The sequence below is a fragment of the Xiphias gladius genome, chromosome 2 (genome assembly GCF_016859285.1).
Source record: "Xiphias gladius isolate SHS-SW01 ecotype Sanya breed wild chromosome 2, ASM1685928v1, whole genome shotgun sequence".
Taxonomy (NCBI): domain Eukaryota; kingdom Metazoa; phylum Chordata; class Actinopteri; order Istiophoriformes; family Xiphiidae; genus Xiphias; species Xiphias gladius.
Window position 1 is genome coordinate 22,488,913 of NC_053401.1, and position 13,403 is coordinate 22,502,315.

Sequence of the window (13,403 nt, forward strand, 5' to 3'; positions counted from 1 at the left end):
CTTCTGGAGTTAATCTCTGACACAGATATCTGAGTGGTAATATTATTGTTGTGTTGTGAGACGGTGCATGTGTTTGTGTGTGTCGATATGTGTGTGTTCATGTTTTTTCTTATTAAGTGCTGAACTTTTTTGGTTCTATTTTTCCTGTTTTGCAGCATATACGTCTTGCATATAAGTACTGAAGGTTTTTGTACAGCTGCTGAACCAACTCCAGTCACTGTGAGTCTCGAGCACAATAATAAACAGCAGAATCTTCAGTCTTCAGACTGTTCATCTGCAGATACAGCTGCTGTCTGCTGTTGTCTCTGGAGATGGTAAACCGGCCTTGGACTGACTGAGAGTAGGCAGTGCTGCTACCACTGCTACTGATACGAGCAATCCACTCCAGTCCTTTTCCAGGAGCCTGTCTGATCCAGGCCATATAGGAGCTGCTGAATGTGAATCCAGAGGCTGTACAGGTCAGTTTGTGGGATTCTCCAGGCCTTTTAACCACTGGTTCAGATTCTGTCAGAGTCTGAGTATCAACACCTGTCAAGATTAAAAGGAAACATCATATGTATTAAGATAGAAACTCAAATAGAAATTATTTAAGATCAGCATCAGTGAAACTCTTCACCTGCCCAGCAGACAGTTAAAAGCAGCAGCCCTGTCCTGTAGTCCATCATGTTAAACTGTGTGTCCACTGTCCTCTGTCGTCCTCTCTGCAGTCAGTTAAGTAGAGGTGGAAGACATCTGGGTTTTGCATTGACTCCTCCTCACAGGAATGAAAGAGTTGGAGAGGACTTGGCAATCATTTTTTTCTTACTGTTGACCAAGGACAGCTTATATTCAAGTAAATTAATTTGATTGATGAAATCTGAATTTAATTTTCTTTCTGAGCTTGTATTCTCTCCTGACGTCGAAGTTTCTGTAACATTAAATGTTTTTTTTGTTATTTTTTTTCCCCTTAAAATTAGACTTTTGTCTCAAAAAGTTCCCCCAAAATAGAATATATAGGCAAAAGTACAGCACACACAAGAAAAATCAACACGGAACAATTATTAAAGTAAAGGTTTTGCAGCATTTTCAAGCCAACTCTAAATTAATACATGTCAGAGTTTCCTAAATCAAAGTAGGAATTGTTTTTGCTCATGAAACAAACTCTTTGACAAATAATAGCTGAAATTAAATTTTGTTAAGTAACACATTCTTGGTTGAAGTCTACAAAGGGAATTTTGAAGTGTACATAACTTACACTGAGTAAAAACATGTAAATGTGAAAGTCTGGAATAGATTATCAACATTATCTCCATCATTCATCTGACTATTCAGTGAATCTAAGGTTTTTATTAGTGTGAATCCACTGAAAGCTCCTCACAGGATCCAGCTGCCGGCAGCTGTATCAGAGCTACAGAGAACATGTTTGACGTTGAAGCTGAACTGATGTTATTTTCTGTCGTCTCACTGACATACACACATACTTCACTTCCTTACGAGGAACTTTCATTTGAATATTGTTGAATAATTACATTTTTTTTCTTTCAAGAAAGTAAAGGAACAAAAAAATCATGTGAACATTATGAAGACTTGTGTTTCCTGTTGATGGTTGGAGATTTGCACTTTTTCATAAAAGATGTAAATCCAAAAAAAAAGGAGAGAAAAAAAGGCTTTAACTGCCCTCCAAAGGTTTAAAGTAGAACTCCAATATATGGTCTAAATAGACAGATACTTAAAAACAGATTGAGACAGCAACAATGATGATGATGAAGATGTTTAGTTTTTCCTTTTTTCATTGTGTTTGACCACTTTCTCACATGTGTATAGCGAATAAACATGACAAAAAAGACAAAAAAGAAAAGAGTCACTCGCTATACTTTAGCAGATGTCTGAAGACAGAACTCTAAATCTGTGAATAGGCAAATATTCACCATCTAAGCAGCAGCCCTGTTCAATTGTCCGTCATGTTAAACTACGTTTCCACTGATCTCTGTCATCCTGTGTCACAAGGAAGATTACTGAGTTTCCACAGAGATCTGGCAGATCATGGTCACATGAATGTGAGTCAATGTGGAGCTAAATAAAGGAACCTATTATCATTAATATTATTGATATTATAATATAAAGAATAAAAACACTTAAATGTTTTAAGAAAATCTTTGGTTCAGTTTGGAGTCTGGAATTAACTTTGTAGGATTTATTTTCCAAAAACTGCTATTGTGTAATTAACATCTGGAGGTTTTTCCAATGTCCCTTTTAATTGTCTTTCAATGAGGCTTAAAACCTGCCTGATATTTATACTTAAATAGTTTATTGAGAGTCGTTTCATGACTCACTCAAATTCCTGCAATTAAAAAAAAAACTCAACCAGTTCAAATAATTGTTGGAATTTCTGTTTTCAGCACAGGATGTTTTTTATGTGCCTAACCTTATTTTTGGAGATCAGTTTGAAATGAAAACATTACGTAAATTTAAGTCTATTGATTGAAATAATTGTTATTAATGTGCTCAGAATTAATATAATATGATGTAATAGCTGGGATTCTTGCAGTGATAATAAAACATATTGTCTGAAATTAGCATTGCAATAAATGTAATACGGAGAAAAATGAATGTTCCTACTTGTGGTGGTAAATAGAGGAAGTAGTTTTCTTATCTCTCCTGTTACTATCTCTCACTGTGTCTCTCTGGCACATTAATACACTGCTGTGTCCTCGGTTTTCAAACTGTTCATCTGCATATAGACTTTACTGCTGGAGTCGTCTCTGGAGATGGAGAATCTACCCTGGACTGACGGTAGGTAATACATAGGACAACTATAAGTGTCTATATAAGCAGTCCACTCCAGTCCATTACCAGGAGCCTGTCTGATCCAGTTCCACTCGGAGCTTCCAAACTTAAACCCAGATGTTGTGCAGGTGAGTCTGAGGGATTCTCCAGGTCTTTTAACTGCTGGGTCAGACTATGTTATGGTCTGACCTTCAGTACCAATTGAAACTACACAACCACCACCAGGAGTGTCAGCTTTCTGTCAGCCATGTTGACAGTGTGTTTATTACGTCTTCAAATCCATGAATCCTCCTTAAATATGATGTAAACTGGATCCCTGTTAGGATTTGTTTACAGTGAGCTCCACCTACATCACATTCTGCTTTTAGAGTCAAATGCAAGAGAGTGAAACAGCATAACAGAAAATAAAGCACCATTTTAACACTTAACAAATACTGATTTAAGACGTGTAAATGCATTGATTTATCTGAATAAATAGAAAAATTATATATTTTTTATTTTTTTACATGTTTGCTTTGAAGGATCCTGCAGATTTGTTTTTCTATAATTGGACTCCCTCAACTGATTTGCATAAAGTCTTCACTGCTGTTGACTTTTTAATTATTGTTAAAATTTAAAATAGTTGAATTCAGATATTCTGTTACAATTGATTGTACTTGTAATAATCACATTTTAAAAGATTTTTTAAATCGTGTGTGTTTATTTCTTCGTGTTACGTAAAACAGCAGTTAACTGAAAGCAAGTTAATCTAACTGAACGCCGCTTGATGTGCTGCAGCTGGTTGAAGGCCTGGATTTCTTTAAACTTCTGAAGGTTTCAGTTCTCAAACTGTGTTTAAGACTGCAGACATACAGAGAAACTCTGAGCCTTGGGAGGAAATGAACTACCTAGCAACTTAAACTTATGTGACGATATGCAAAATAATAATTGTTGTAATTTAAGAAAAAAATGTCTGCTGACTTATCTATTAATGATGTGTAAGAAAGTGCTCTTTTTTTAAAATCAAATTTGAGAAGAAGAAGAAAAAAGTAAAAACATTACAGTTAAGGACAGTTAAGTGAGAGTACGTCAGAAACAACAGGTTGAACCTCCATTTATTCTGTAAACTCCAGTCTTTGCACTATTATGTTTATTCTGTCATTTTAACAGCACTCCAATCTCCTGAAAAATAAGACAAATAAAAAGACTTGTTAATCTCATGTGAGACAAACAGCAAAATCATTTAACTACACAAACTGTTTATTGCTCAGCTACTGTCTCAGTCGAGGAGTCGTTTTAATGAAGCTCTGTTAAGCAAGATGCCTTTCTAATAATATGATTTCTACATTTGTATCTCTGTTTAAAAATATTTTTCTATTAATATTTCTATTATTGGTTCCCAAAGTGTTTGGTGTAACTTTATTCTATCATTTTCTTGAATTACTTGAACTATGGACATAGTAATCATGTGAGATAACTAATGGTAAAGATGAGGACAGTAGGTTTTTGTACAGCTGCTGAACCAACTCCAGTCACTGTGAGTCTCCAGCACAATAATAAACAGCAGAATCTTCAGTCTTCAGACTGTTCATCTGCAGATAAAGCTGCTGTCTGCTGTTGTCTCTGGAGATGGTAAACCGGCCTTGGACTGACTGAGAGTAGGCAGTGCTGCTATCAGTATCAACAGCAGCAATCCACTCCAGTCCTTTTCCAGGAGCCTGTCTGATCCAGGCCATCCAGAAGCTGCTGAATGTGAATCCAGAGGCTGTACAGGTCAGTTTGTGGGATTCTCCAGGCCTTTTAACCACTGGTACAGATTCTGTCAGAGTCTGAGCATCAACACCTGTCAAGATTAAAAGGAAACATCATATGTATTAAGATAGAAACTCAAATAGAAATTATTTAAGATCAGCATCAGTGAAACTCTTCACCTGCCCAGCAGACAGTTAAAAGCAGCAGCCCTGTCCTATAGTCCATCATGTTAAACTGTGTGTCCACTGTCCTCTGTCGTCCTCTCTGCAGTCAGTTAAGTAGAGGTGGAAGACATCCGAGTTTTGCATTGGCTCCTCCTCACAGGGAGGAAATGACAGGATTTAATCAGTTGTTGCTTGGTGAAACTGGGGATGCAATGATTAGTCTACACAGGTCAGTTCATTTCAAGTTAATTTGTGACTATATTGTTTTGAATGAGGCACATTAAAATGTGTGAGATGTTTGTCCCAACACACATACTGTCCCAGGACTGTCAACCACTTCTCAGAGGCCTTGTCTAACTCCAGGCCTCTCTCCAGGCATACTTCTACAGTACCAACTCCAATTTTAATACATGCCACATTAAAAAGAAGAATATTTTGACACGTTAATATAACTCCCAGTAACAGAAAATGTCAGAGGACTGCAACATACATACTGAAAGATTATCATACAAAGAGAAACATGGGTTATAGAGTAAAACTTGTTGGCAAAGGGCAACAAAGGCAGCTGTGACTGAGCAAAGGTGGCAAAGAACAATATCACCTGAATAAATGAAATAAGAGAAACCACTGCCTTCACTGTGATCTGGTCATTTTTGCATTAAGCGTTTATGGATATATTGTCATACATCATTGTTAAAGTTTTATTTTTATTGACGTATTTCTTTAGGAAATGAACAAACAATGAATCTATTCAATCAAAAACACTGAAACCGCAGCCTTATTAATGGCTGACATCATAACTGTTCAAGACTCCTGACAAGAACAAGAATTAAATGATTCTGACTCTTGTCATTATCTGTCTTTCAGTTGATTATGTCAGATGCTTTGTTGCAGAAGTGATTGCGAACTCAAATAATAACTCAAATCAATAAAAAAGGAATAACCTGTTGTTGTGGTGAAGTCTGAACGCTACAAAATGCTTTTGTGGCATTTATTTTAAATGATATGATTCACAATGAGTGTGGAGTTAGAATATCGGAGGCTCTATGTCAGTCAGGCTGCAGACAAGTAAACAGGCTTTTATCAGGCACCTTAGCAGGAAATTCACAAATCTCAGGGAAAAAAAAAAAGGCAAGACAACTCAACAAATGCAAAAAGAGTGTCAGGAAACTCTGAATTAACTAAGGTGAATAATCAGGACAAGGCGTGACCGATTTGTGTGTGTGTGTGTGTGTGTGTGTGTATGTGTGTGTGTGTGTGTGTGTGTGTGCATAAAAAGGCAGAGTACAATCTACTACATGATTTCTAAGATTGTTTAAATTCAGTGTAAGTGTTGGGAATGAAAGAGGCATCTTAGCCTATGGGCATATTCAAAGGTATTTAAAGATCTGCTCCCGTAAGATGATTAAATGTTTCAGGATAAACTGTCCAAAAAAGAGCAAGTCCTTCTACTTTACAGGACAGAGGGACCGATTCTCCTGCTCTGTGGACCACTGGCTCTGAGGAGGTGAGGGACTGGGGCTTAGAAGCTGAAAAAGACACAGAGTTTAGATGACAGGAAGCCAGCAGACCTCCGGAGCTCCTTCTCTCCTGCTCTGCTGGATACCGACTGCACTCACCTGAAAGGAGAGCCAAGAGGAGGACACTTAGCACAACTGTCATGGTGGAAACTTGGCTGAGTCTGCGACTACAAAGGCTGAAATGAAGAATATACTCTATACGCTGAGCAGGCTGAATGGGTGGGGACTGTGCATCATTGTGCGAATTTGCATTTTGACCAGTCTGAGATTTTGGAGAGACAGAGCTGAAAGGTAAAGAGACATAAAGACTAAAGCTCAGAAGAAGATCAGTGCTGGACTCTGAGAGAGAGAGAGAGTGAAGAACCAGACTGAGACACCAACAATAAAGACGTTGATCAGTGTTTCAGCATTTCTCATTTTTCTATTGTGTTTGACCAGTTTTTCACAGGTACAGTTGTTAGAATTTGATTTGAATATAAATCTCTAGTTAAGTCCAGGGTTTGAGTGTTAGTGAGTTAAGATCGATGAGATAAGCAGAGACAAGTGTTTCCTCATAGTTAAAGAGGCCAGATAAACTTGACACTGCTGCCCTCTAGTGTTTTTTTAAAAGGAAACTGCTTTTCACTGCCATAATGTAACTGACTTTACATACCAAATAATATATACTGTACATTATTATGGCTGAAATGTGTAAATGTTGTATTTCTGTCCTTGGATGTTTTGCGAGGAAGGGACCGTTTCAGTCAGACATTTTCTTATGTGCTATATGTCCTAAAATGTTATTTTTGTAAGTTAATGATGAATGTTTAATTTTTATTAAAAATAACATCAATTTAAGACAGAATAGAATTATATTTTGACTCATGATCTAGAAGCCCCTTGAGGGTGAACACAGTATCTGCCTGTGTCCAGGCTTTGTAACCACTGGTTCAGATTCTGTCAGAGTCTGAGCATCAACACCTGTCAAGATGAAAAAGACAACTTCACATGATTTAAGATGGTTACATTATGTCAAACGGTGATTAACGCTGTGTCAAATGAAGTTCATTAAATATTTTCGACTGCCCAGCAGACAGTTAAAAGCAGCAGCCCTGTCCTGTAGTCCATCATGTTAAACTGTGTGTCCACTGTCCTCTGTCGTCCTCTCTGCAGTCAGATAAGTAGAGGTGGAGGAAATCTGAGTTTTGCATTAACTCCTCCTCAGCTGGATCTCAGTTAATGTTTCATCTATTAGCTTTTACACATACACAAGACGTTCTTGCTGTGAGGTGAGAGTGCTTGACACTGAGCCAACATACCACCTTACTATCAGAATAAAGAGGTTTGTAAAGGCTGGGGCTGCTGTAAATTAAACAAAACCCAATGACCTCTTTTTTCTTCCTTAACCTGCAGCGTACGGCCGTTACAGAAATGATGCGCATGAAACTCAATCTGTCCTCATTTGCCATCTCTCTGCTTCATCACAATACAACTACCGCTTGTGTAGCACCCACATATAGAGAAATGGTTTGAAGCTCTGCAACTGATATAGTATATTAGTGTATGTTTGTGTGTTTAACTGCACAATCTGAAATACTGTTAACACTGGGGAAATGTCTTGGAATGATCAGCCGTCCAGGAGGTTTCCCCCAGTGAATGCCAGTACACCATCCAGCACAGACACAACAACAAATGTCTGTAACAACAAACTGAATTGATGGACAGATGGATGGAATGGAAAATGAAGTTTGGGTTTAGTCTTTTTTTTTAAAATAATCTTCATTCAGTATGTATGTTTGTATGATTTTTTTCATGAAAAGAAAACATTTACTTCTGGAGTTAAGCTCTGACACAGATATCTGAGTGGGAATATTATTGTTGTGTTGTGAGACGGTGTATGTGTTTGTGTGTGTCGATATGTGTGTGTTCATGTTTTTCCTTATTAAGTGCTGAACTTTTTTGGTTCTATTTTTCCTGTTTTGCAGCATATACATCTTGCATATAAGTACTGAAGGTTTTTGTACAGCTGCTGAACCAACTCCAGTCACTGTGAGTCTCGAGCACAATAATAAACAGCAGAATCTTCAGTGCTCAGACTGTTCATCTGCAGATACAGCTGCTGTCTGCTGTTGTCTCTGGAGATGGTAAACCGGCCTTGGACTGACTGAGAGTAGTAAGTGCTACCACCACCGCTACTGATACGAGCAATCCACTCCAGTCCTTTTCCAGGAGCCTGTCTGATCCAGGCCATAGCGTAGCTGCTGAATGTGAATCCAGAGGCTGTACAGGTCAGTTTGTGGGATTCTCCAGGCCTTTTAACCACTGGTTCAGATTCTGTCAGAGTCTGAGCATCGACACCTGTCAAGATTAAAAGGAAACATCATATGTATTAAGATAGAAACTCAAATAGAAATTATTTAAGATCAGCATCAGTGAAACTCTTCACCTGCCCAGTAGACAGTTAAAAGCAGAAGCCCTGTCCTGTAGTCCATCATGTTAAACTGTGTGTCCACTGTCCTCTGTCTCCCTCTCTGCCGTCAGATAAGTAGAGGTGGAAGACATCTGAGTTTTGAATTGACTCCTCCTCACAGGGAGGAGAGAGTTGGAGAGGACTTGGCAATCGTTTTCTTCTTACTGTTGAACAAGGACAGCTTATATTCAAGTAAATTAATTTGATTGATGAAATCTGAATTTAATTTTCTTTCTGAGCTTGTATTCTCTCCTGATGTCGAAGTTTCTTTAACATTAAATGTTTTTTTTGTTATTTTTTTTTCCCTTAAAATTAGACTTTTGTCTCAAAAAGTTCCCCCAAAATAGAATATATAAGCAAAAGTACAGCACACACAAGAAAAATCAACACGGAACAAATATTAAAGTAAAGGTTTTGCAGCATTTTGAAGCCAACTCTAAATTAATACATGTCAGAGTTTCCTAAATCAAAGTAGGAATTGTTTTTGCTCATGAAACAAAGTCTTTGACAAATAATAGCTGAAATTTAATTTTGTTAAGTAACACATTCTTGGTAAAGGAACAACAAAATCATGTGAACATTATGAAGACTTGTGTTTCCTGTTGATGGTTGGAGATTTGCACTTGTACGTAAAAGATGTACATCCAAAAAAAAAGAGAGAAAAAAAGGCTTTAACTGCCCTCTAAAGGTTTAAAGTAGAACTCCAATATATGGTCTAAATAGACAGATACTTTAAAACAGATTGAGACAGCAACAATGATGATGATGAAGATGTTTATTTTTTCTCCTTTTTTCATTGTGTTTGACCACTTTCTCACATGTGTATAGTGAATAAACATGACAAAAAAGACAAAAAAGAAAAGAGTCACTCGCTATACTTTAGCAGATGTCTGAAGACAGAACTCTAAATCTGTGAATAGGCAAATATTCACCATCTAAGCAGCAGCCCTGTTCAATTGTCGTCATGTTAAACTGTGTGTCCACTGATCTCTGTCATCCTGTGTCACAAGGAAGATTACTGAGTTTCCACAGAGACCTGGCAGATCATGGTCACATGAATGTGAGTCAATTATTTTTGGAGATCAGTTTGAAATGAAAACATTAGTTAAATTTAAGTCTATTGATTGAAATAATTGTTATTAATATGCTTAGAATTAATATAATATGATGTAATAGCTGGGATTCTTGCAGTGATACGAAAACATTATGTCTGAAATTAGCATTGCAGTAAATGTAATATGGAGAAAACTGAATGTTCCTTGTTGTGGTGGTAAATAGAGGAAGTAGTTTTCTTATCTCTCCTGTTACTGTCTCTCACTGTGTCTCTCTGGCACATTAATACACTGCTGTGTCCTCGGTTTTCAGACTGTTCATCTGTAGATAGACTTTACTGCTGGAGTCGTCTCTGGAGATGGTGAATCTACCCTGGACTGACGGGGAGTAACACATAGGAGAACCTATAAGTGTCTATATAAGCAGTCCACTCCAGTCCATTACCAGGAGCCTGTCTGATCCAGTTCCACTCAGAGCTTCCAAACTTAAACCCAGATGTTGTGCAGGTGAGTCTGAGGGATTCTCCAGGTCTTTTAACTGCTGGGTCAGACTATGTTATGGTCTGACCTTCAGTACCAATTGAAACTACACAACCACCACCAGGAGTGTCAGCTTTCTGTCAGCCATGTTGACAGTGTGTTTATTACGTCTTCAAATCCATGAATCCTCCTTAAATATGATGTAAACTGGATCCCTGATAGGATTTGTTTACAGTGAGCTCCACCTACATCACATTCTGCTTTTAGAGTCAAATTCAAGAGACTGAAACAGCATAACAGAAAATAAAGCACCATTTTAACACTTAACAAATACTGATTTAAGAAGTGTAAATGCATTGATTTATCTGAATGAATTAAAAAAAAACTATAATTTTTTTATTTGTTATATTTTTACATGTTTGCTTTGAAGGATCCTGCAGATTTGTTTTTCTATAATTGGACTCCCTCAACTGATTTGCATAAAGTCTTCACTGCTGTTGACTTTTTAAATATTGTTAAAATTTAAAATAGTTGAATTCAGATATTCTGTTACAATTGATGGTACTTGTAATAATCACATTTTAAAAGATTTTTTAAATCGTGTGTGTTTATTTCTTCGTGTTACTTAAAACAGCAGTTAACTGAAAGCAAGTTAATCTAACTGAACGCTGCTTGATGTGCTGCAGCTGGTTGAAGGCCTGGATTTCTTTAAACTTCTGAAGGTTTCAGTTCTCAAATTGTGTTTGAGACTGCAGACATACAGAGAAACTCTGAGCCTTGGGAGGAAATTAACTACCTAGCAACTGAAACTTATGTGACGATATGCCAAATAATAATTGTTGTATTTAAGATCAAAATGTCTGCTGACTTATCTATTAATGATGTGTAAGAAACTGCTCTTTTATTTAAATCAAATTTGAGAAGAAGAAGAAAAAAGAAAAAACGTTACAAAACATGGACAGTTAAGTGAGAGTACGTCAGAAACAACAGGTTGAACCTCCATTTATTCTGTAAACTCCAGTCTTTGCACTATTATGTTTATTCTGTCATTTTAAAAGCACTCCAATCTCCTGAAAAATAAGACAAATAAAAAGACTTGTTAATCTCATGTGAGACAATCAGCAAAATCTTTTAACTACACAAACTGTTTATTGCTCAGCTACTGTCTCAGTCGAGGAGTCGTTTTAATGAAGCTCTGTTAAGCAAGATGCCTTTTAAATAACATGATTTCTACATTTGTATCTCTGTTTAAAAATATTTTTCTATTAATATTTCTATCATTGGTTCCCAAAGTGTTTGGTGTAACTTTATTCTATCATTTTCTTGAGCTACTTGAACTATGGACATTAATCATGTGAGATAATTGTGGTAAAGATGAGGACAGTAGGTTTTTGTACAGCTGCTGAACCAACTCCAGTCACTGTGAGTCTCGAGCACAATAATAAACAGCAGAATCTTCAGTCTTCAGACTGTTCATCTGCAGATACAGCTGCTGTCTGCTGTTGTCTCTGGAGATGGTAAACCGGCCTTGGACTGACTGAGAGTAGGCAGTGGTGCTACCAGCATAATCAGCAGCAATCCACTCCAGTCCTTTTCCAGGAGCCTGTCTGATCCAGGCCATATAGTAGCTGCTGAATGTGAATCCAGAGGCTGTACAGGTCAGTTTGTGGGATTCTCCAGGCCTTTTAACCACTGGTTCAGATTCTGTCAGAGTCTGAGCATCAACACCTGTCAAGATTAAAAAGAAACATCATATGTTTTAAGATAGAAACTCAAATAGAAATTATTTTAGATCAGCATCAGTGAAACTCTTCACCTGCCCAGCAGACAGTTAAAAGCAGCAGCCCTGTCCTGTAGTCCATCATGTTAAACTGTGTGTCCACTGTCCTCTGTCGTCCTCTCTGCAGTCAGTTAAGTAGAGGTGGAAGACATCTGGGTTTTGCATTGGCTCCTCCTCACAGGGAGGAAATGACAGGATTTAATCAGTTGTTGCTTGGTGAAACTGGGGATGCAATGATTAGTCTACACAGGTCAGTTCATTTCAAGTTCATTTGTCACTATATTGTTTTGAATGAGGCACATTAAATTGTGTGAGATGTTTGTCCCAACACACATACTGTCCCAGGATTGTCAACCGCTTCTCAGAGGCCTTGTCTAACTCCAGGCCTCTCTCCAGGCATACTTCTACAGTACCAACTCCAATTTTAATACATGCCACATTAAATAGAAGAATATTTTGACACGTTGATATAACTCCCAGTAACAGAAAATGTCAGAGGACTGCAATATACATACTGAAAGATTATCATACAAAGAGAAACATGGGTTATAGAGTAAAACTTGCTGACAAAGGGCAACAAAGGCAGCTGTGACTGAGCAAAGGTGGCAAAGAACAATATCACCTGAATAAATGAAATAAGAGAAACCACTGCCTTCACTGTGATCTGGTCATTTTTGCATTAAGCGTTTATGGTTATATTGTCATACATTATTGTTAAAGTTTTATTTTTATTGACGTATTTCTTTAGGAAATGAACAAACAATGAATCTATTCAACCAAAAACACTGAAGCCGCAGCCTTATTAATGGCTGACATCATACCTGTTCAAGACTCCTGACGAGAACAAGAATTAAATAATTCTGACTCTTGTCATTATCTGTGTTTCCCTTGATTATGTCAGATGCTTTGTTGCAGAAGTGATTGCGAACTCAAATAATAACTCAAATCAATAAAAAAGGAATAACCTGTTGTTGTGGTGAAGTCTGAACGCTACAAAATGCTTTTGTGGCATTTATTTTAAATGATATAATTCACAATGAGTGTGGAGTTAGAATATCGGAGGCTCTATGTCAGTCAGGCTGCAGACAAGTAAACAGGCTTTTATCAGGCACCTTAACAGGGAATTCACAAATCTCAGGAAAAAAAAAAAGGCAAGACAACTCAACAAATGCAAAAAGAGTGCCAGGAAACTCTGAATTAACTAAGGTGAATAATCAGGACAAGGCATGACCGATTTGTGTGTGTGTGTGTGTGTGTGTGTGTGTGCATAAAAAGGCAGAGTACAATCTACTACATGATTTCTAAGATTGTTTAAATTCAGTGTAAGTGTTGGGAATGAAAGAGGCATCTTAGCCTATGGGCATATTCAAAGGTATTTAAAGATCTGCTCCCGTTAGATGATTAAATGATTCAGGATAAACTGTCCAAAAAAGAGCAAGTCTTTCTACTTTACAGGACAGA

The 13,403-nt window shown here is 37.3% G+C and overlaps 4 gene segments (V, D, J or C); all 4 read right to left on the minus strand.

Moving 5' to 3' along the window:
- Positions 1-214: 214 nt before the first annotated feature.
- LOC120801977 lies at positions 215-665 on the minus strand. The segment is given in 2 exon segments: positions 215-528; positions 617-665. Coding segments are annotated over 2 exon segments (363 nt in total).
- Positions 666-4,185: 3,520 nt separating this feature from the next.
- LOC120804108 lies at positions 4,186-4,725 on the minus strand. The segment is given in 3 exon segments: positions 4,186-4,194; positions 4,296-4,588; positions 4,677-4,725. Coding segments are annotated over 3 exon segments (351 nt in total).
- A 3,491-nt stretch (positions 4,726-8,216) lies between these two features.
- Positions 8,217-8,655, minus strand: LOC120802002 (the record flags this gene model as incomplete). The annotated part of the segment is given in 2 exon segments: positions 8,217-8,518; positions 8,607-8,655. Coding segments are annotated over 2 exon segments (351 nt in total), but the record flags the coding sequence as incomplete, so codon positions are not given.
- A 2,755-nt stretch (positions 8,656-11,410) lies between these two features.
- On the minus strand, positions 11,411-12,027 carry LOC120801994. The segment is given in 2 exon segments: positions 11,411-11,890; positions 11,979-12,027. Coding segments are annotated over 2 exon segments (360 nt in total).
- Between the last annotated feature and the right edge of the window lie 1,376 nt (positions 12,028-13,403).